Source organism: Uloborus diversus, chromosome 7 (genome assembly GCF_026930045.1).
Source record: "Uloborus diversus isolate 005 chromosome 7, Udiv.v.3.1, whole genome shotgun sequence".
Taxonomy (NCBI): Eukaryota; Metazoa; Arthropoda; class Arachnida; order Araneae; family Uloboridae; genus Uloborus; species Uloborus diversus.
Window position 1 is genome coordinate 9125520 of NC_072737.1, and position 24851 is coordinate 9150370.

The 24851-nt window shown below is 33.9% G+C and overlaps 1 protein-coding gene across 1 annotated transcript in view; it reads right to left on the reverse strand.

Moving 5' to 3' along the window:
- Positions 1-709: 709 nt before the first annotated feature.
- Positions 710-24851, reverse strand: part of LOC129226223 (probable 28S rRNA (cytosine(4447)-C(5))-methyltransferase) — a 47563-nt gene continuing 23421 nt past the window's right edge. The window contains exons 10-15 of the mRNA XM_054860821.1: positions 23830-23969; positions 20744-20833; positions 19349-19471; positions 14446-14543; positions 10283-10407; positions 710-1169 (exon numbers count right to left, since the gene is read on the reverse strand). Coding sequence (XP_054716796.1) covers positions 781-1169; positions 10283-10407; positions 14446-14543; positions 19349-19471; positions 20744-20833; positions 23830-23969 — 965 coding nt within the window. The 3' untranslated portion in view covers positions 710-780. The remainder of the gene's footprint in view (positions 1170-10282; positions 10408-14445; positions 14544-19348; positions 19472-20743; positions 20834-23829; positions 23970-24851) is intronic.

The following is a 24851-nucleotide window of genomic DNA, read 5'->3' on the forward strand; positions in this document are numbered from 1 at the left end:
GTTGAAGAATTTTCCATTAATATTGGCCTAATGGATACATTTTTCTGGGAAAGAAATTTTTTCTTCGATGCTACAATCTGCACACGTTAAGCATATAAAAACATGTGCACTTATTTTTTTACATTAATTTACATTCCTGAAATTCAAGTTCCCGGAGGCGAGAATTCCCAATAACCACACTTGGGTTTTTAAAACGAAATCTATATATATCTTCTCGTTTCTCAACAAAAATCTCACTTCTTGATGGCTGAAAATGAACAAGGGGGCTTGCATCATGGGAAATAAGATGTGATGTCATTATTGCCATTAGTTAAATATTGTGTTTAAGTAACAGAGGTTAGAGTTGATTGTGTAAAACAATACCTTATCCTACTAAAACACAATATTAAAAAAATAAATATACTTGAAATAATTAGTATTTGACACTTGTGAGAGAAATAATAAATAAATAAATACTTTTAATTAAGTAAGTTATTGAGCAACATAAACAGTCACACCGGGTTGTGTGACATACCCCGGAAGTGAGAATTTACATACTGTGAACCAAATATATGTTAAATTATAAAACAATTATTGGCAAGTTTGAATAGATATATTTTTGATAAAATTAAAAAATATTATTAAATAAACTTGTTCCTTTAAGTTTTTACTGTTGATGAACATTGCCCATCAATAAAAGCAATTACATAAAATAAAAAAAAATCCATATTTTATTGCATAATGTAACTTATTTACAATTGCGATATAGGAAATGTGTAAACTTTTACAAGAATTTTTGCTTTAGCCTTGCTGTTTCTTTTTATGCTTGAAGTTTTTCTTTTTCATTATTTTACCGGATCTTACTCCCTCAGAGAATTTTTTGGACTTGGACAGTTTTTGTTTTCTGAATTTCTTTTTTGGCGATTTAACACCACCATTCATTTCTTTCGCATTTTCTTCCTTCTTTATTTCAGTCTTTATTTTTATATCAGCACCTTTCTTCTGCTTCTTTTCTTTCTTATGATCTTCTCTCTTGAACTTTTTTCTTTGTTTCAGCTCAGTATCAGTCGGTTTTTCTTCAGCTTCACTTTGGGAAGATTTTTCATCGCCATCTTCATCTGTCTTTGAATCTTTCACATCAGATGGTGCAGCAGCACCGACTTCAGACTCTGTTTTCTTTTTCTCAGTAACTGCAGAAGAGATGAAACAAAAAATAAAGTCAAGTCACATACAATCGATTAAAAATATCAAGACCAAAAGTCTGTTTACATTTAAATGCTGCTGATAGTTTCAGATATAAAGAATAAAATTTACAGTTTAGGCATTTTTGATGACAATATTAATATGGAAATAAGGTTTCTATTCCAGATAAGATTTCAGTTTTCTTAAGGCTGTTGTCCCAAGAGATTGGCAGCAAGGAAAATGAATCTGCATAAGTAATAAAAATTAACTACAAATGACATCCCAGACTTGCCAACTTTTCAAAGCTGGCATCAGTAAAACTTTTTTGCGAGGCATTTAATAAAACTAAAACAAACTAATTGATGTGATATAATATTTTAGATTATGCATGTGTAATAATATTATATGAATATCATGCATGATAAAATTTATTACGTAATTGCAAATTAAAATTAAGCTAATTACTGCAATTTAAACGTTAAATTCAATTTCAGTTTACTGAAAAATATACAAAATTTAGTTAAATGTGAATATTCATGTAATTTTGCCAATAGCAATCTTTTGGAAGTATATAATAATAACTTAAACAGTTTCACTTCTTTGAAAGCTATTTGCTTTTTCAACCTCTCAAAAGTCAAAATTGGGAGTAAAAATTTGTTACGAGCTCAAGTCCAATCAATAATGCAGCAAATATTGAAACCACACATCAATTTACTGACTGTGCAAACTTTTAGAACACACACAAATGCTAATGTTAGATAATACTTCAAATTTAAAAAAAAAAAAAAACAAGGTATACTATCATTTACATTTTACAACATAAAAGGGTGCGTTGATATTTAAAAAATCTTTTCAAAATCAGCAACTAAAGCATGTGAAGAAAATGCAGCTGAATTTAATGAAGCAGCAGTGGCTTTTTTTTTTGCCTTTATTAAATAACTCTCTTCTCGACCGCTTCTACATTTCCCTTCCTCCAGTCACATGCCGATCTAAATCGTTTCGACCGCTGTGAGAAGTCAAAGTCCATCACACAAATCTCGCAATATACATATTTTCCCCTTTTTTATTCCGCTTTTAATACACGGAAATTATGCAGTATATGACTCCTTGTCCATTTGAAAAAAAGTTTCTTCGCTTTTTCCCGCTCCATTTGTGCCATGCGAAACAAAAGAAACACACACCGTGTTTCAGAACTCGTTCCACAGCGCCTCCTTCTTTACCTACGAATCGAAAACAGTCGACTAATGAGCTGACAGGAATAAAGCAGGGAGTGGCTAGGGTTGCCAGATCTTCCTAGAGAGCAAGCAGATTAAAACATAACAGCTTCCTTCTGCTGACAGCTAGAGAACAAAAATTACCTATTGGGCGATTTTGATACAATCTGGCGACACCGCAGCCGCATGAATGCTCTGAAGAAACGACAAGGCAAAATGGCCAGTTGCGTTTAGGACGTAGCTTGGGGGAATGGAACGCTTTATTTGGCTACTTTTCAAAGGAATCTGGGATAGTTTTTTTTTTTTTTTTGAGGATTCTTTTAAACAAACTAATGATTTGATTGAAAAAATTTCAAATTGAACCTAGCTAAAAACCGTAAAAATCGGGGAGGTCAATCCGTAAGTCCGTAAAATTTAAGTGACATCCATAAATTTTTCCGGTGATCTGTAAAAGTTGGCAAGTATGACATCCCAATCTTTGTTGCATACAACGTGATTTTCAGTCAAGAATGTATTGAGAGAATGTGTAGAAAAATTTTGCGTTTTTTGAATTAAATCAATTTTTAATGAAAATCTCGCTTAACAACGGTTTTAGAAAAGCAACCATACACATATCAAAAAATAAAAAACTTCGGATCTTGTCGAAAAATATTGCAACAATATAAAAAAGGACTGCAACATTCTAAAAACTTAACACAGTTTCTTTATGGTAAGCATGAGCCAAGATTTTTTATCTTATGTTAAAAAAGAAAAAAAATACCTGCTGTATTGATTTTTTAAAGATGCCATAGATGAATTTTTATTATTATTATTATTTTTGCAACTGGAGATGCAACATACTGAGGCATTTAGAAAGATATGAGAATGTGTAATTAGCAGGGGTCGGAGTGGCGATATCAAAGATTTTAGGACATAATTTTGTTAAAATTTTAGGTCATTTTTAGGACAACAAATATCAAGTCTTTTAAAAACTTTATTGCAACTCAAAATCTTGATCATGGGTGCAAGTTTGGTGATGCGTTCAAGACGGAAAATATTTTCAGTCCCCCCCCCCCTCCGCATGCGTGCTTAAGGAAAAGTTTATGTGCATAAATGTTGTAGATTTTAACAATGCCAGTTTTTGAAACTGTGTTTGATTTGAATTTTAAGCCTTTAAATTGTAATATTTCAGCATTTTGATATCGTAATTCCAAACATCTAAAAACCGCCAATAACGGTGGATTGGGGGGGGGGGCTCTCCCCCAGACTTTTTTTTTTTAAATTGAAGTCCAAAAAACGCAATGGTAGGCCATTTTTGGTAAAGTTCAGGGACTTTAACATCAATTATTTCAAGTTGATAGTCCCAAAATCAAAATATTGGGCAACCTTCAAAAATATTAGAGAAAGAGGGGGGGGGGGGGGGGGGCGCTCTGGGCTCTCCCAAAATTGAAGCTTTAAAAACGAAATTGTAATGTTAGAGCACATTGTGTTGCTCCATTATCCATTAATATCGACTCTTTACACACATGCTTCATTTGGTTGCAAAAAATTGTGACAGAACTGGTAATCAGGTATGGATACAGAGGAGGGGCAATGACGAAAATCCTCCCCCCCCCCCCCGAAGCATGAAATGGTGCCTTCTAAAGGTCGCTAATGCTTCACCCACCCTCCCAAGTTTTTATTGATCCTAAACAATGAAGACATATTTTGTGTAAAAAAAAACTATGCTGATAGGGTACTCTCGCAAGTATTTCAAACAACAAATTCTGTGTTCAGCAGTCATGAATGCGTGGAGACTGTAGAGACAATGGAAAATTGCAACTCCCCTGAGAATAAAACATATATAATCAACGAACTAAAATTTTTGATTTTCAACTTTTACAGCAATTTTTTCTAATTAAAATCACGAATGAACTGCCCTTTTTCAGATCGGAGGGTAGGAGGCCAGGGCCTTTACCCCGGGTTACAAATTTTAAGTGTGGCTCCAAAACGAAGATCAAAAGGATGCCTTGACGAGACTAAAGAAGGCTTCAAACTGCGTTTTTAGGACTTTAACCACCGATTTTAAGGATCCAATTAAGTCTTTTATTCACCCTTTCTTCCTTAATGTAATCAAACATAGCCTAAAAATGATGGCTCCAAAATGTCTTTTCTTTAGACAGCCCTCTCTAACGTCATCAAAAATTGCTCAATAGCATTTTTCGAATTTCTTTTTCAAAATTTTTGCTGTAGAGGGTCCTGAAATCCATTCCCTAACATTACTACCAAAGATAGTCTGAATTAGCGTCTCTAGAGAGGCCCCCAATCCCACCCCCTCTCACTTAACGTATTCAAAAACAAACTAAAATTGCGTTTATCAAACATCAGTTCCGAAAAACTTGAGCGAAATACCCTGGATCCCCCTTTTCTCCAATGTAATCACTGTAGCTCAAAATTTCGTTTTTAGACGGTTCCGTTTAGCCACCAAACCCTTCCTGCCTACACTAGCCTGAAATTGACTTCAGTTTCAAAAAACAATTCTTGAGGGCACACTGAACCCTTGCCCGCTCTTTGTCCCATCGTTATCAAACAATGCCTAAAATATGATTTTGGGACTTCGATTTCTAAAAAATTCCGAATGACTTATGTAAATTTTCACGGCGCTAGGGCATCCGGCATCCCTCATCAATCGCCGAGGTGAGGTAGAGAAAAGTCTTTAGTTGTATTTTTCAGATATTAATATCGAAAAATATTCAGAAAGATCCGCTGAAGCTTCCCGTTTTCCTAAACGTCACTAAAGATAGCACAAAATTGCGCTTTTTAGAGCCCCAAATCCTTCCTTCACAAAAATAGCCAAAAATTGATTTTATTTCCGACAAATATTTCAGTTCAAAATATTTTCCCGTTTCCCCTATCGTGTACAGATATAGCCAAAAATGTGTTTTTGAAACAATAGTGCCTATAAACTACCGGAGGAAAGATGCCAGACACCTTAACTTCACCAAAGACAACCTAAATTTGAGTTTTAAACTTCAGTTTCGAAAATTTTCGATAGGAGACGACTGAATCTTCCTCCCTCCAGCAATTTCAACGAAGATAACCCGAAATTGCGTGTTTAAAATTTCTGTTTCAGAAAATTTTCGGGAAGACCGCCGATCCTTCCTAAACTAAGGTCACAAAAAAATAGCTGCAATTTGACATCAATTTTGAAGGAATTTTAGGAAAGGTCTCCAACATTACTTTCCCCTCAAGTCTCGAAAAATTTCCTAAAATTGCAATTTTTGACGTCAATATTGAAAATTTCACCGTGGACCTTGAATGTTCCCGACTCTTTTGTCCTTGCAACCAAACACAACCAAAGATTAATTACAGCTATTTTTCATACGCCAATTTCGTATACTTTTTGTGGACGATCCTTCCCCCTACTCTGATGTCAACAAAGACCGACTACAAAATGCGTTTTTAAGACTAGTAAATTTCGGAACCTATTAATTTCTTCAGTTCACCACAAATGCCCTCAAGTTGAATTTGTAAGGCTTCAGTTTCTAAAATTTTTTCTGGGAATAGTAGCCCTCTTACCTATAAAGATGATTTACGACTGCCTAAAAGTTTTAGTACTTTAATTTCGGAAACTTTTTACACCCTTCCCCCTTAAGTCATCCAAAGATAACCCAAAACAGAGCTCTTAAAATTTCAGAAACGAAAATATTTTGGGCTGAGCGGCGAAATACCCTCCCCCCCCCCCATCTCTCATTGTGTTTACTAAAGGTAGTGTAAGTTTGTGTTTAAGATTAATTTTTCTATTAAACGAGCAACTCCCCTCCCCACATCGCCAAAGACAACTCAAAGTTTTAAGACTTCAATTTCGAAAATGTTTCCAGAAAGACCCACCTCCCCCCCCGAGTTTCCTAACTCTTAACTCACTCAAAATAGCCAAAATAGTACTTCAATACTTCAGCATGACGAAATTTTCGAGGGAGAGCCCCCCCCCCCCCCCCGTCCTCATTCCCCTAAGTTCACTAAATTTGACTTAAATTTACGGTTCTCTTCATCACCGAAGTTTTAAGAAATTAAGTTCTAAAATTTATTGAGAGAAAGCCTTCGAATTCCCTGTTTTTAAGCCCTCCAAACATTACCTAAAGCTAAGTTCTGAATACTTCAGCTTTGAATATTTTTCGGAGAAGGGGGACCCCGAACCCCAAAACCGTCTAAAGTTGCGCTTTTAAGACTCAAGTTTCAGAATTTCGCCTAAAGAGCGCCGTCTCGCCCCTCTTGACGTTGCCAAAGACAGTCTAAAAATTTTAAGACTTCAATTACAAACACATTTCTGGAAAGGGTTCCAAATTCCCTTTCTCTTAAGTATAGCCTCAAATAGCTACAAAACATTTTCATGTTAGAACACCCAACCATCTCTCATCAATTCACCAAAGATTGCCTAAATTAGTGTTTTTAATATTCCAGTTTTCGATTTTTTTTAAACCTCCCCCTCCCCACTTTTACATCATTAAAGACATCCTCAGGGCCCGCTTAAGATAGCAGGGGGCCCGAGGCCATATGCTTTTTCGGGGTCCCTGTGTAGTCAAACCTTTTAATTTTAGCCATTGGCGAAAACAGTTTTAGCTATTGTTTTTAAAAACATCAGCCATTTGGGGGCCTTTAAAAAAGGGGGCCCTAGGCCACGGTCTAGTTGGCTTATTCAGCAATCAGGCCCTGGACATCCTAAACATTTGACTTTTAAATTTTTAAGAGTTTGCAGAGGATAAATCCCGGACCACTCCTGGCTTCAAAAATGGTTTTAAATTCGGTTTTCGATATTTTATACTGGAGCTCTTTAGTAGCCCCCCCCCCTAGACTGTTTAAGATATAAACTTTTTAAGACATCAGTATCGTGGATTAATTTGCGGACTTACCCTCTTTGCAAGAGCAGCATTTTTTCGCAAACTCGTGCTGCTTTTATTTTTCTGGTTTCTTTAATCTCCCCCCCTCCCCTACCCCATACTTCCATTCTAGCAAGTGTTAGATTGAATGACATTGGAATTTAATGACTCTTCAAGTCTTTGTCAAAAATGCAGGAACGGTTGCCGATCGGTGTTTTAAGCCGGCAGCAATCACTCTCAATCGGTGATTCTGACTCGACTCTAAGACATTTTTAGAGCGCACATAATTTTCATTTATGCGTGTAAAGTTAGTAAAAAAAAAAAAAAACGAAAGGATGATTGAAAATAGCAAGAAAAAAGGCTAAATTTTCAATTAGAGACGATTATTTCGAAAATTCAGGGAGAATAGCAACCAACTACGCAGTCTGCAACGCAGTAAGTTGGAAATAACAGAGCTGTACCTAAAAAAAGTCAAACAGCGCAAGTCTAAAAGACACTCCTCCAAAAGCACGTGTCAAAACAAAACAAGCCCATGGCGGAAAATCAAGAAAATGTCGATGTCAATTCGTGGTTATAGAACGGTCCAGTAATATTACAGCATATTTTTCTAACACTCAATTTTTCTTTTTTAAGTAAAAACTGAAAGAAAGTCATCAAACTTCTTTCCGTCCCGATCTCCGTCTCGGAAATTTGTCCAAGACAGAAATCCGTCCTGAGACGGAAGGTCTTGCACCCATGATCTTGATTTTTGTAAAGGATGATAAAACGTTTCAAATTCAATCTTGAAAACTACAATAGAACGCATTCAATCTTTTATTCTTTAACACAGTGACATTTTATGAAGCAGAAATATATACCAATAAGATAAATGTATGTCCAATTGCTTCTTTACTTGCCTTGCTGTTGTTTCATCAAAGTGAATTACAAAGAATGATGGAGAAATATCCTTAATAATGAGGGATTTGAAGTAGGGTGCAAGTCCAAAATTTATTATGTACTTAATTTTTATCAGATAACTAGCTGTACCCGACGCGCGTTGCTACGCCAACAAAAAAATACATCATTATACTGATTTTCATGACAATCGGTTGAACGGGGCAGAAGTTGCTGCTCTGCAGTGCCACCTGGTAGCGAGTGGCTTCAATGAGCATATTATGCACCTTCTCCGTGGAAAAATACATATATATAGCAATTTTCATAATAATCGGTCCAGGTATTCAAGTGACTCTACTCAAATTTTGTACTCACGCAGTTTGCAAGATCAATCCATCGCTAAAAATGTCAGATAGAAAAAGTTTTAAATCCCCCCGTCGCATGAAAAGCCATAAAACAAAAAAGAAAGAATTTATTTGTTCAAACTCAAGAAAAATGGCAACAGCTAACTTCTTATCAATGAGATCTTTCACGCGAATTAATTTCTGCAGCCGATCATTTTGTTCGTATTTATCCAATGCATTGTGACTTAAATTGGAATAGAAAAGGAACTATGGATCGGATTTTTTTCGAACGGGTCTATAAACATTCCCAGTACCAAAAATAACAAACGGTGAAAGTTTCAGCCAAATCTGACGGGTAGTTTTTGAGATCATGGATGACATACAGACAAACATTCATTTTTATATATATAGATTTGAGATAAATCATTTAAAGATCCAAATGAATAATTTTTTTTAAGGGAACTAAAACTAAGAAAATCTCCATTTTCAAAATTTTATCTTAGAGTGAATTTGGCACAAATGCTTTGGATTGCTTCATCATAACCTATTTGTTTTCAGTAGAAGACGAAGAACATGGAATCAAAAATATAGTTTGATTTTTCAAGCTACTTGTCAACCTCTTATGTCTCGCCTCATCATCATGAGACAATACCTGTGAAAATCCTTGACTCTCAATATTGGAAAAATAATGTGTAAACAGAACAAAATGCTTAAAATTCATCCTTTTCTGCACGGCACCATGTGCTGATCTTGCATCCATTTTTGCCTTTTTCCAACCACAAGGAAGAGAATTTTGTTTTGCATGGCATTTTAATAAGCAAATTTCTATTTACATTTTTAAGGCAACAAGTTAATGACAAAATTTAAAAACTTTATATACAAGAAATAATCCAACTTCACTGAACAGAAACGTAAAGCAAACTGACTCTTAGCACTTGAAGAGCAATCTAATGCTCAGACCACAACACGTGATATGCACTATAAAAAAATATCATTTCCCACCTGGGGACAGCAAATTTAAGTTTTGCTCTGAATATATTTTTTGAACTAAGTGTTTATATTTTGGTTCCAACTCATCACATTGTATATATTTTATTTCAATAAGCTGAAACCCCCCCCCCCCCCCCCCTCCTCTACTACAGAACTAAAATTTGAGAAGAGGAAATATCCCCCCCCCCTCCGATTTACATTTTTTCATTTCTTTTCAAAAGGGAAAAAAAACCATAAATATCAGATCTTATTCCTCTTTCCCCTAACTTCCTTTCTGCAGCATTTGCTGCACAGCTATTTTTATTTTCTTTATTATTTTATTTTTACATCATTTTGCAAAAGAGAAATGACAGCAAGAGTTACAAAGCACAGAGAAAACAAACAGCTTTAGATGAGCACATGTTTCGGTTAACTGCATTCCCCCCCCCCTCCAGAAAAAAAAAGCAGCAGCACAGCATAGGTTTTTCTCTCTTTCTTCCTTAGAGAAAATTTCCTATGGTCTATGAAGTTCATTTTATCCTAAAATATAGGCATATCATCTTGAAAAGTTTCATTTTAAGGTTGAATTTTATTTTTCTGCGCAAGTAGGGAAAAACATAATGAAAATTTTAAGACAAAACTCGAAATTTTAGGACAAAATTTGAAATGTTAGGAATTTTAGGACAACTCCTATCCCTGAATTAGCATTTTGGTATAACTCCCCCCCCCTCCCAAGTTTAGCTTTTATGCTTAAGAAATTTGGAACTCGGCTAAACCCTGGTTTAATCCCCTATTCAGCAGAGCAGGGTACATCAGAGACTCAAATATTTACATCACATCAAACTAAACATATATATATATATGGCAGAAAAAAAGGAGGCATTACCTGTTCCCGGTATTATATTGCTGAACTTTTTCAGCTTACACACGAAGAATCCATCCATATTTTGAGTGTGTGGATAGAATCTTCGAGCATTCTTGAGCGAAGGATGGAACCTGTACGCTCGATACCTGAAAGGAAAATAAGATATTTGGTCGTCAAAATCAAATAACACATAAGAGATTTAATCAGACATGTGACCCAAACAAGATGAAAAACACTGAAATTGCTTGGCTGTGTGAACTAACATAACACTGTTTGCATATTTTACTACAACTGAAAGCTCTCCCGTGTATTTTTTATCTACAATTACTATTTTAATTGAATGCATTAAATTAACTGGAACATGTTGAATTGAACTTTGAATGCCCCTTCTTTTTTATGCATTCAGTATTTTGCTCTCTCAAAAAATACTGAAAAATCACATTGTCAGTTTAATACAGTGTTGCCAGGCAGGGTTGGCAAAAACCCAGGTTTTTTTTAAAAAAGCCCATGGACCCAGGGTTTTTTGGGTTTTTTTAAATAAAACCCAAAAAAACCCAACTAAAGATGGGTTTTTTAAAAGAAATGAGGGTTTTTTTGTCTTTTTTTGGGGAAAATGTGGAGTACTTGTAACATATTGTAGCATAAGTATATGGGTAAAGTGCAAAAATTGTCTTGGGGTAAAAAAGCTGGAAAACTAGTTAAAATTCAGAGTTTTTTGAAGAAAAGTAAAAAGACTACAAAACCCAAGAATGGTGAAGTTTCAGATTTTTTAGTTTCCATGATTACCAACAGTTAAGTCAAAGTTACTTCTCGCGTGATAAAATCTGTTGTTTGTTTTTAATTACTATGATTTTTTTTCTTGCATTTTACTTTATTCTATTTCATTTTGCTATGCAAAACTACTGTAGAACCTCAAGTAGTTTAAAAATCTCTTTTTAGTGAATTCCAGCTTAATCAAGACATTTCTTTGAACTTTATGTTGCCTATTTTGCTATTCCTGTGCACAGAGTAAGAAATATTAAACTTTTTCGTAAGATAATGAAAATACTGTACATCCTATTCTGTTTTGTGTCTGACCATTTGAGAAACCTGTTGATTTCTAAAAAATATACCTTGTTTATTCGAGATTTGTGACGCGTTGGTTTGCAGAAAATAATTCACATGAAAGCCTTTTAGCTAGAGTAGTTTCCTCTGTACAATCTACAAATATTGAGAAAATCAGACAGGACAGGACTAAGTCAAGATAATTTGAGTTATTTATTGACCAGTTAAAGGAAAAAGTTTAATATATTTATTTAAAATCTTTGAAGTATTTTTTTAATGCCGTCAAGAGTTATAAGAAATACTATTAAAGTTCAATATTCATTTTTTATGTACATTGCCTGTGGTAAAGAACAACTAAAAAATAAGTTTAAATTGTGAAAGTATTTAAATTAATCAATTTCTTAAAAAATTTCTCAGAAAATTTAAAAAACCCAAAAGTGGGTAAAATAATGGTTTTTTTTAAATGGGTTTTTTCAAAAAAACCCATTGGGTCCAACCCAATTGGGTCCGATCCAGCCAACCCTGTTGCCAGGTGGGCGGTTTTCCCCCGCCCAATTGGGCGGGTTTTTAGAAATAACGGCGGGTAAACTTTGCCGTCGGCAGGCTGCGGTTTTTTGGGCGAGTTAAAATTTCGCGTGTTGATGACTTAGTTTTTTTTTTTTTTTTTCCATTTTGGTTGGGGGATACGAAAAGTCTACATTGCTTGTGTGAAGAGCAGCTACCGAGTCACCGGCTAACTGCGACCGCGATCAACCAGTAGCTCTATATTGGCTACATTCGGAAACAGGCACCGGTCACACAGCAAGCGTTCGGAAACGATCGAGTCCCAATACGTTTTCAATTAGGAATTCAACCGTTTCGACCGCTTGCAGTGGCACCGGTGCCTGTTTCCGAATGTAGCCTAATATCAGTTAAATGCAATTAATTAACTTTTTACACTTTTTCATGAAACCGAGAAAAAAATATTAGTTTAGATACGCCTTTCTTGAAAGGGAAGGAGTGAGCGAAATATGCTTGACTGCTTGTCAATGGTTGTCTTCGATGGAGCGACCGGTAGGGGTAGCTCACCGGTGAAAATAATGACGTCACCTCCAGTGCTTTAGCATTAGCTGACATCATTGCTGTCACGTGATTAACCGAACGGTCATGCTCGTCGAACGCAAGCTAACGAACGGGGGAATTAAATTGGGCGGGTTTTGTTAACTACCTGGGCAGGTTTCATCGGCGACATCTGGCAACACTGGTTTAATACTACAGCAGCTGCTTAGAGTATGTTACCCAACAGCATTGAATCCAAGGACAACTAAATAAAGGCTATGGACACCAATAGCATGGGATACGTTGGAGAAAAGTATATATTCATGAGCAATGACTTTAAAACATGAGGAATTTTTAAGATTCCTCCGGAGCAACAAGTCTCAAGCATAGCTAACTATTACTTCAGAAAACTTAAAAACTATAATGCTTCCAACAGTTTTTCATTTGTACCTAGGGAGAAAAGGGTCCTAAATTCTAAAAAAGAAGTACCGAAAAGGGACCTTCTTCATAACATTAAAGGCGAAAGTTAGGAATGCACCGATGAGTCGGAAGTAATCAGTAATTAGGTACTTTGCTCATTTTTTAACAATCAGTCAATTTTTACCAAATAATCAACTCCAAAATTATTTTATAACTAAAATTACTTTTGCTTGGATATGCTGAATGAGGTTATTATGCTCTATGAATAATTTCCAAATCCAGCTCTTGTGCCTATATATGACTCAAAACTTACAAATTAGAGGTAACAGGGGAAAATTAAAAATGAAACTGAAATTTTAAAGGAAAAAGGAAAACTAGGGTCTATTTGATGAAATAGACCTTTAGAAACCTGAAACTAAGACTTTTAGGGGAAACAAGGTAGTTTAAAACACATATGAAATATCACAAACATAATAGTTAAAATTGTACAGTAACAATTATAGATTTTATGATTATAATTGCTATTTGAACAGTTTTAATATGATTACAAAGTTTGCAGTTTATTCCACAAAGGCAAGCTTTTTATTCACGAAACAAATTGGTAAAAATGAAAAAGTATTATTTTTTTGAAAATATAAATATATATATTTTTTATTCAATTGATAAATTCAACATGCATCAAAAGAGTCTCTGAAGGGGAAAATTCATACTCCAGGGGATCAAAGGGAATTTTTCTTCTAACCTATGAAGCATGATAAAAAGTGTTCCTATTCATAAAAGAAATAATTCTCCTCTGAATCGATTTAGGCTCGGGGAGCCAATGGTGACCCTGCACTTGACTAATTTTCAACCCTCAATGCAAAAGAACAGGTGGTTTGAAACCAATTTACATTATATTTACATTATTTTTACAATAAAAAACCAAACATTTAAGAAGATTTCACACGGTGGTTCCAAATCTTTTGCACAATATGAGCACTTTTTTATTCCCAGCTAAACAACCTGCAACCCCATATTTGTACCCCCTATAGATCTAAGTATACATTGTGCATGTTTCACATAACTAAAGGTGTTGGAGGCATTTAATTCATGCATAATAATGAGTGTAACACAATTTTAGAAATTAGGGAAAAATGACTTTCTAGTAGAGATAGTAGATAATCTACTAATCTCTACTAATAACAAAGCAGAAGGTTTGGATGTCTGTCCGCCTGTCTATCCTGCACAAAGAGTGACGTCTATTCAGTCGATTTTCATGAAATAGTTTATTAAACACATTTCAACCCTTTCAAAATCCTTGCACTCGAGTACGGATTTTTTGTCTTACCATACATTTGTGGTAATGAATCATAAAATCTCCAATTTCTTTAAAATAATGAAACGTGAGTGATAAAAAACATAATTAATTTTTGATAAAATACAAACTAACTCAATAACAACTTTAAACAAAAGTTTAGGCAACATACTTTTGCCAATAAAATTAACCGCAGCTTTAAAATTAATATTATGCATTTAAAAAGTAGGAATAATGTCGAAATTGCATAAGGAATGCGTCACGACCTCTCTTGGAAACACAACCCTCAGCTTGGGAACCCTTGATCTATAGTAACTCAGCAAGTTGGTTTGATCAACCCAAATCATCTACACATAAAGTTATTAAGTCACATTATTTCAACACATACTTTGCTAGTCCTTCTTTGCCAAAGTCCAGACCAGTGGGAACTACTTTCACGCTTCTCATTTTCAAAACATAATCGATAACACATTCATTCTCCTCAGGCTGTAAAACAAAAGAAAATGAAAACAAAAAGGCAATATCAATGTAAAATCAGAATTGCTAAAAAAGCAGAAGATGTGTCACCACCCAGGTAATAAAATTGAATATCTTATACATATAAAATCTGAGTATCTATCTATCTATCTATCTATGTCCAAGCTTCTTCTCCCGAACGACAGTGAACTGACCATCGAACCAGGTATCGATGGATTCGTCATCTTCCCGTCTTCATGTTTGGCTATTTAACATAATCCTCCGATAATAATTAGCGGAGATATCAATTAAAAATTATTAATTATGACTCTTAGATTTCAAAATAAAATCCATATTTTTCGAAGGCTTTCCTCCATTCAAATTATTATTCAGTGCTTCAACTCAACTTTCCGGATGAACGCTTTTATTAAAATTTACAGCGTGAAGAAAATCATTGAGATGAAAGATGTGTTGCCATTTTTTTCCTCGAATATAAAGAAATAAAATTAGGCTTTTGTTTTGAGGCTTTTCCTGTAATCACAGGGTGTTTAAGTTGTTTACTTTTCGATTATTTTGCCGTAATCTGCAGCAAAATTTTGCTGTTTTTTTTTTTTTTGTTCAAGCCTGATTGTTAAATACGCGTCACATGACATAACTTTCATTTTCGAGGAGGACCGTGCACGTCGTAAAGTAAATGAGTGATTTACAAGTTATTTGAGTTCTTTGAGGGTTTGCACCTGGAAAACGGATTGATGTAATTCTTGTACGACCATGTGGATAGAATCCATCCAAATATTTATCTGAGTGGTATGTTGCATTAATAAACACCCGGGCAACGCCGGGTAGTAGACTATTTTATGTAAAAAGCGGATTGTTATTGTGCATAAATATTTCCGATATAGTCTATCAGATGTAATTCAGTTTAACGTGAGTAACGATTATAGTTGATAATGCATATATTTTCCCCTTTTGTGCTGACTGAAAATGTACTCATAACTTGTATCATTGACAACGATTATTAACGTTGATGAGGTGTTTTGGCAAAAATATGTTTTACTGGTGTTTTGCAAACCTTGCTTTATGCGCATTTATTTACTCCTTAACGCGTTAGAAACTAGTGTCAGTGTACTACAAAAGCATCAACTGGACTGCTCTTACATTTTTTAGGTAGCCCGTGCAACGCCGGGCACGCAGCTAGTTTTAGGTTAAAAGAGAGAATTTCCACCATGCTTTGTACGCGGTGGGAATCTTATTACTTTCTTCTATATCTAATATATAGAAGAAAGTACTGGATTCGCGCAAATTTTTGAATTTCGACGGATTCGAACGTTTTGAGGTGTGCTGAGTCCATTTCGACTATTTTTGGAAAATGTCTGTCTGTCTGTGTGTGTGTGTCCGTGTGTGTGTCATGTCTGTGTGTGACCAGTTTTTTGTGGCCGCTCTACAGCAAAAACTACCGCATGAAATGGAACGAAATTTGGTACACATACAGTGGCTTCCAAAAGTGTTCATACACCTACGACTTTCAATGAAATAGGTCCTTATCGATTAGTCAGAACTAATATTTCCGAATAGGTATTTTATTATAAGATCTATGATTTATTTAAAACAAAACTACATGAAACTTTTTAATAAAACATTAAAGCTTAATTTTTTAAAAATCAAAAACCAAAAAGTGCCGGAAATTTCATCTCACAAAAGTCTTCGTACACTTTGAAAAAACGTCAAAAAATTAGCAAATAATCTAACATTTTACTAAGTTATTATTTAGTAGAATATCATGCAGTAACAACAACAGCTTTTAAGCGTCTGGGAATAGATTTCATTGTTTTTTCTTTCTTTTTTGTGCAATTTCTGAGTAAGTATTCAGCCGCACTACGAGTCTTACTGTTTCTAGTTCGCTTTTCGTTTCAATGGTGTATTTTCGTAATCTAGCCACCAAATATCTTTAAATATGTTCCATTAAGTTCAAATTTGGTGGTTGAGGAGATATTTCTAAGCTTAAGGACAAATTTTGAGGCACCAAAAGCGAACGTGTTCTTCTTATCGTTATCTTGATAAAAAACAAAGTTGTTTCCGATTACCAAATTTTGGGCTAATAGTTTAAAATTGTTTTTTTAAATATTTAAATGAACAGCATGATTCATTATTTCATCAAAAAATTCCAAATTTCCAAGCTCTGATGCTGAGATGCACCCTCACACAGAAACACCTTCACCGTCCTGATAAACTGACCCAAACAAGTTCTTAAGATTAAATTCCTCATTTTTTTCTTCCATTTACAATTATACAACAATACCAAAAAATTTGAATTTATTTTTATCTATAAGTAAGACGTTGTTCCAAAACGTTTTGAGCTTATTTATCATTGATTTTACGACGGAAAGCGTAAGCTTACTGTTTTTCGCTGACGAACAAGAAAATTTCTGCGGGAAGAGGTCCCATTTAATCCAGCTAATTAGAAATCTTGGCGAACAATTTTAGATAAAAATTAAACGTAAAATGTTTCATTCAATTCTGCAGAAACTTTTTCAGTTCTAAAATGTGTATTTTTCATGTTTTTTTTTAACTGTAAACCTCCGATCACGCTTCGTTAACTTTGCCAGTTGACCTTTTCTTACCTTGTTTTTGATCCGATTCTTTTCTTTAAAGCATTTTATCAAGCTCTTTACTATGGAATGGAATAAACTAACTAATTTGGAGACATTTCAAACCACTTTACCGCTACTGTGAGGAAAAAATTCAAATTTCAAATGGTGTTTGGTTTTTTACGAATACCAGCCATTTTAAAGTAATAAGCACAATATTAAGGAATAAATAAACAAAAAATTAAAGCCAAGTGACTTTTAAGGGTCAACACAAAGCAAAAGTAATAAAAAAACGACATATGATAATTTTAATCATGAATTTAATCATTAATATCCGAGTGTACGATGACTTTTAGGCGTATCTTTTCTCTGTCTCTTCGTTTTTTGACAAATTTTTAAAATAAAATCTGGCAATAATTTGAAAAAAACTACTGGGTTTTATTCAGAATGCCATAGAAATGGTGTGAAAAAAAAAGGACTTCATATTCGAATTCAGTTTTGCGTTATTTTGGTTTAACTACAAAATTTCAAGGTGTACGAACACTTTTGGGAGCCACTGTATGTGCTCCTATGCGAACTTGTGCCCATTGGTTTTTGGCGCGAATTCCTCCAAGGGGGGTCGAGCAATGGGACATTTTTGAGTTACGCGTGCTTGCTATTCCTCAGGAAGTAACTGGCGGAATCAAACAAAATTTGGCCCATATGTTGCCATTAACAGGAACAGGTGCTGATTCAATTTTGGTGTCAATAACTTAAACGGGGGTTGAGCTATGGAACGTTTTTTGTCGTCAATTGTGACTGCTGTATCTCAAGAAATAATGAACGGAATGAAAGAAAAATTTATCGGCAAGTAGCCCTTAGTGGGTATAAGAGCTGATTTTATTTTGGTGTCAACAGCTAAAAAGGGGGGAAGCGCAATCGCAAGGTTTTTTTTTTTCCATTGTGAGTGCCCAATCTCAAGAAGTAATGCTACGTTCTGGTTGAAATTTGGAATGTATGTGAATCCATATGTAAACAGGCTTTGGTTCAATTTTGACGCCAATCGCTCCAAGAGGTGTTGATTTTTTTTTTTTTTTGCGAATAAAAATAGCTTTATTAATGCAACAATAAGAAAGATAAATCGTAATAGATTGTCGTCTGCGTATTTCTCGTGATTTTAATTGTATGGAAATGATCGGAAATATTATCTCAATGATTTAAAATTTTTAACTGTTGCCATCTTATGTTTGTTAACAAATAAAATATTTGTAATTAATTCAAGCAAGGCTTTTAAAATAACTTTCAATTTTCGCTCTTTGCTTTGCTTTTGCAATAATTCAGACATTGGGATGGTCGTCAAGTTTTTGCATGTGTAATTTTGTTTTTGTTGGGAATATTGCTTCCTCGTCAAGCATAGGGAGGGAACAGAAAAAAAAAGAAAAATATAGAAGAAAGTTTCGTGATGGCCACAACATACTACTTTTTGTGGAAGAATTGACTTTCATGTTTTTGTGCAGTCAACTTTGCAAAAGTTCACCATTCCTCGTCCTATGCTCTAACCACAACTTTACAGAAATTTTTGATGTCCTCTTACTTTTGTTCCATTTTAATTATGAATATACCAACATTTAATAAATATTAAAATTGGGTACAGTCGCGGATATAAGGGGAAGGTCATGGGGGTCGTGACCCCTCCCCCCCAAACCTATTATCCATTCCTCTTGCATTCAAACATTTTATGAACAAAATGTAAATAATTTCAGTAATTTTTTTAACCCATTAACTATTTTTTACAGTAAATATTTGAAATACTACTTTTATTGCTTGTGAAATAAATTAGTAAAATTTATGCTCCATTAGGCCCTTCTATTAGGCATTATTCTTGGCTGATTTGGTGCTTTTATTGACACCCAAGCAGTTTCCGTAACTATTCTTTCTCAAAACTGTAAATTCGTTCAGGGGGGGGGGGGTCACTCTTTTGCATGACCACCTCCTAAAATCGTAGCCTGTATCCACCCCTGATTGTATATATGGTAGATTGGGTTTTGAGCTGAACATCAGTATTTGTAAAACTTTTGGCACTTCTCTGCCACCTTGTAGTAAAGTACTAAAAATTACATTGAAAAATATTTAGTTGCACATGAGAAATTAATTTTCATCTGCAAAGTTGAGCAGTAACGGAGCATTGCCCTTTATAGATGAAGTTTCCTCTAATATAAAAATATAATCATTGGGTGAAACACGACAGAGATTCAAATCATCACTTACCAAAATGGAACATGTTGAATACACAATATAGCCTCCTGTTTTAGAATTTGCATTTGTACAGTCTATAGCAGCCATCAGCAACTGTCTCTGAATAGTGGAACAGCGTTGAATGTCTTTTTCATCCTACGGACACAAGTTTTTATTTAAAAGTGCCTCGTATAAGTATTAACGCAGCAACAAGTAACGCAGAACAAAGAAAAACATATTAATGCTATAACAAATGAAACAATTTTGATCAGATTAATAAATTTGAAAATGGAAGTTTTACACACTTAACATTATTTTTTCATCTCAATTACAGTAAAATCCCATTACAACAAATTTCAAGGGACCACAATAACTGTTCACTGTAAGAGGAATTTTGTAATAGAATTCAAGGCAATTTAAATGTTACTGAATGTCTATTTCACTGAAATGGTTTTTTTGCTGTACTTTCACTTTTCATTCCAGGGTTTCCCATTCCTACCACTGTCTGTGGTTTAATCAGTTGGATGGGACCTCTGATTTATTGATCCAGACCAGGACTCGAGCAATCCCTAGGACTACCAGAGTTATTGTGTCACTTCGAGGACTTTGTGACCATGAGCATATTTAACGTCCCCTAGTCAAAATTAATGAAGACGATGGATCTTCAACTGCCTAGGATCGAACTCGGGATCCTTCAGTCACAAGTCTGATGCCTAACTGATCAGGCCACCACAGCCTCTATTTTGCTGCACCACTATTCGTTGTAATAAGATTTCACTATATTTTAGCTTAAAAAGGACACAATTGTTCCCTCTGCCCCTCTAAATAACAGGCCTAACAAGTGAAAGTTGCTGAGTTACAGTAGCTGTCTTAGCATTTTTCAAAATAAACACTGACCAAATTTTTGGCTTTAAGTCATTTGATTTTCTAAATGTTCACTACTAAAATTAATGTGACTTTGTGATTCCTTAAAATTTCACTGGTTGCAGCAGGAAGCCAGAGATTGAACACTAAAGCAGGAGCCTCAAGCCTGAAGAAAAAGTTGACATGTCTGCTTTTAATATCCAAGATCACTTGTATTGATATAAGGGAAATTTTTAATGCACATTTCAAAAACAATTCAGCATGATACAAATATTCAATTTCAACTGCACAGAGATATTTCAACTAGAACAGAATGAGACACAATACTTATAAATCACCAAAATCACTAAAATATGATTTTTTTTCTCTCCATAAAAAGTTACTCTGATACAGTCTAATGCTTTACAGAAGAAATTTATTAATAAATATCATTATTGTACATTAAAAAAAAGAAGTCTGCTGTGCAAATGGCAATAAGTCAAAACAACCTCAAAATCAACAAACAGGATAAAATTAAAGAATTGCATACAAATATGTTTCAGAAAACAATACAAAGCATCTTACCTTTGATGCTTTAACGCTAGGATCTTTAGAAACAATGCCAGTTCCACTGCACGGTGCATCACACATGACTCTGTCAAAACCAGCAATTGCCTAAAAATGATTTTTCATTTTGAACTTCAACAAAAACTAATTTTTAATTAAAAATTTATAAAAACTCAAGAGACAGAGGACCTCACATTTAATATTTTCTAGATAAATAGGAAAAAACACGGAAAAGGAAAGATAATCACAGCTACTAAGTTATGCTAGTTGCAAAAGCAGCATCAAAAGAGAAAATTGAAAATCCTTTTAAAAGCCTTCTTCGCTAAAATCAATAACAAGTATTTTACTTGTTAACAAATATGACAACAGATAAACATTTTAACATGAGCTTTCTCTTCTTGTTTGCAACAATCAAATAGTTACCAACTGCAATATATGCAGAAAAATATGTTGGGTAATAATATTTCAAATGTGCAAGCGAGTTTTGCAGGGTTGGCCGGATTGGACCCAATTGGATTGGACCCGATGGGTTTTTTTGAAAAAACCCATTTAAAAAAACCCATTATTTAGCCCACTTTTGGGTTTTTTAAAATTTTCTGAGAACTTTTTTTAAAAAAATAATTAATTTAAATACTTTTACAATCTAAACTTCTTTTTTATTTCTTCTTCACAATAGGCAATGGACATAAAAAATTAATTTTGAACTTTAATAGTATTTCTTAACTCTTAAGGGCATTAAAAAATGCTTCAAAGATTTTAAATAAATATATTTAACTTTTTCCTTCAACTGGCCAATAAGGAACTCAAATTATCTTGACTAAGTCCTGTCACATCAGATTTTCTCGGTATTTGCAGATTGTACAAAGGATACTACTTTAGCTAAAAGGCTCTCATGTGAATTATTTTCTGCAAACCAACACGTCACAAAACTTGAGTAAACAAGGTATATTTTTTAGAAATTAACAGGTTTTACAAATGGTCGGACAGAAAACGGAATAGGATGTACAGTATTTTCATTATCTTACGAAAAAGTTTAATATTTCTTACTCTGTACACAGAAATAGAAAAACAGGCAACATAAAATTCAAAGAAATGTCTTAATTAAGCTGGAATTCAGTAAAAAGGGATTTAAACTACTTGAGGTTCTACAGTAGTTTTGCATATAACAAAATGAAATACAATAAAGTAAAATACAAAAAAAAAAAAAATGTCGCAATAAAAAACGAACAAATAAACAATAGATTTTATCACTCAAGAAGTAACTTTGCCTTAACTGTTGGTAATCATAGAAACTAAAAAAATCTGAAACTTCACCATTCTTGAATTTTGTCGTCTTTTATACCCTTCTTCAGAAAACGCTGAATTTTCCAGCTTTTTTTATCAAGACAATTTTTGTGCTTTGTCCATATACTTATGCTACAATATGCTACGAGTACCCCACCTTTCCCCTAAAAAAAGACAAAAAAAAACCCACATTTCTTTTAAAAAACCCAGATTTAGTTGGGTTTTTTTGGGTTTTATTTAAAAAAACCCAAAAAACCCTGGGTCCATGGGCTTTTTTAAAAAAACCCGGGTTTTTGCCAACCCTGGAGTTTTGACTACAAAAATTGCAAGATGCTAATTAATTAGGTTTTTAATTAATAACTCCTGTAATTAACGTCCCACCAAGAACTAATAAGAAACTTACCTAAGAGCACATTTAACTAAGTCCTCTTTCAAGCAAAAAAATAATTACCAAAATAGACTCGCCTGCTTAGGAGCTATTCTCAAGAGACAGACACATAGGTACACACATCAAATTAATAACACATTTCCTTGTTGAATTGGTGTTAAAAAAATTAATTAAGGGGTCTAAGGACCTTTAACCTTCAACATTTTCAACTTTCTGGGAAAAAATATATGTTATGCATAATTTAATTCTGAACAATTTGATACCTTATTTATTACCATACGCAAAAAACTTTTCAAGTTATCGTGCAGAGATTTATGTTAACAGCAACTGTTTAAGCCTCTTTTTCTCAGCCGCCGGTTTTTCGTTTTGCGTGCATACTATCTCAGAACGTTTCCCGTAAAACTTTTAATGCATGTTTGTCTTGTTTATTTTTATAATCCAAACCTAAATATATTAATTTTTTTTAAATTATTTATTTTTTTGAAATTATTTATTTTTTTGAAATTTTATAAGTTAATATCAAAATTTTCCAAAATTTTAGGCGGATTTTTTTTTTTTTTTAAATAACTTTTTTGTAGTAAAAATTTAGGTTCAGGTCATTTCCATAAACCAGACAAACATGCATGAAATGTTTTACGGAAATATATAACAAACTTTCTTGAATATCATGCACACAAAACAAGAAACCGGCACCTGAGAAAAAGAGGCTTAAAGAGTTGCTATTAACATAAATCTGTATGGGGAAAGTTTACGCATTTTTACGATAACTTGAAAAGTTTTTTGCGTATGGTAAAAAATAAGGGATCAAATTGTTCAGAATTAAATTATGCATAAAATATATTTTTTTCCAGAATGTCGAAAATTTTGAAGGTGTCCTTAGACCCCTTAAAAAAAAAAAAAATTGTTTGACCTTTTATCCAAAAAATAACAAACATTCAAAACTATTAGATTATTACAAATGCAGTTGATAGAGACTTCAAAGAGGGAACAAACACTTTGGGAAAACTTTCAGCTTAAATGTTGGGGAAAACTTGATGAAAATGCCAAATATTTTTTTAACATAAAAGGTACCGTTGTTACTAAAACACACAACTCAAAATCCTACTTTTCTTACAGCTGTGGTGTGAGTCTAGAATTACTCAGTAGGTAAGCAATATTTTTTTGACATTTACCTAGCTATTTAGCCAAGATTGCAGGAGATACCCCAAAACTGATTATTTTTTGCACAAAACTTACTTGTGATGAATAGGTGATACATTTTTTTATATTAAAGTGAAACATTTACATAGCTCGTAATATTTTTTAATTAGAAGTTTTGATAAAATTATTATTATTATTAAAAAAATCATAAACCAAATGCTTTCACCGTGATAAATTAAAAATATCAAAACATTCTTCCACTAAGCTTCATTTCTCAAAAATCAAAACTAACCTTGGGATAAGCACGCCCGTCCATCGAAGAAATAACAGTGTTGGTGATTCCTAACCGGTGTATGTTGCCGATTATGGCAGGAACTCTTTCTTTGGATGCATCATTAGCGAACAAAATGCCAGTATTCTTCATTAGAGCAGCTGAAAGCAGACACAAACACAATTCTTAAATGAAAAAAATTCATTATTTAGTATAATTATACAGTGCACTAAATAATTAAACAATGACGAGGTTTTTACTTGATTGATTCAAAACTCTGCATTTAAATTACTTTTGGCAATCAGTGAATCAAGAGGATGTTTTATTCAAAGATTTGTAACTTTTCACTACTTCAGGCTTGATATTCTTTCAATTTAAGTTTTAAGTAAAGTATAAAAGTATAATAATGACTTTTCTCCCTCAAAGAAAGCAAGGGTTTCAGTTAGCACTAGTTATGTCGTAAACTCAGAGTTGCCAACCTTTGAGAGTCCAAAATCGTAGCTGCATTTTGCGGGGGGGGGGGGGGGGGGGGGGGACACGTGGCTGCTGCTTCAGAATCAAACAGTGATGGAATTGTCAACAGTATAATGAACAAAATAATGATACTCAATGAATTTCAAATATGATACAGAAAATATTAACACGGAATAAAAGATTTTATGCTGAATTTTTTTAAGATGATAAATTCTTGATTATTAGCTGTACCTTTCATCCGGTCGGCATGTCTTTTTGAAGTAACATGATTGCGCCACCATGTTCAACTGAAAAATCGCTATTGCAAATATAATGTATCTTACATAACCCGTCTTTAGAGATGAAATAAGGAATGGCCAAGTGCTTTTATATTCTTCACGATACTTTTGGCAGTTTTTCCGTTTTTTTTGCCGAAGAACCCATAAACTGCATGAAAACCAAACCGGCAACACACGTGTAGAAGTTTGATTTTCTGAACTTACCGGTTTAGTTTTCATGCAGTTTATGATTTTCTTTTTTTTTTTTTTTTTGCATTCTTGGGATTAGAAAAAAAAAAAAAAACGGAAAAT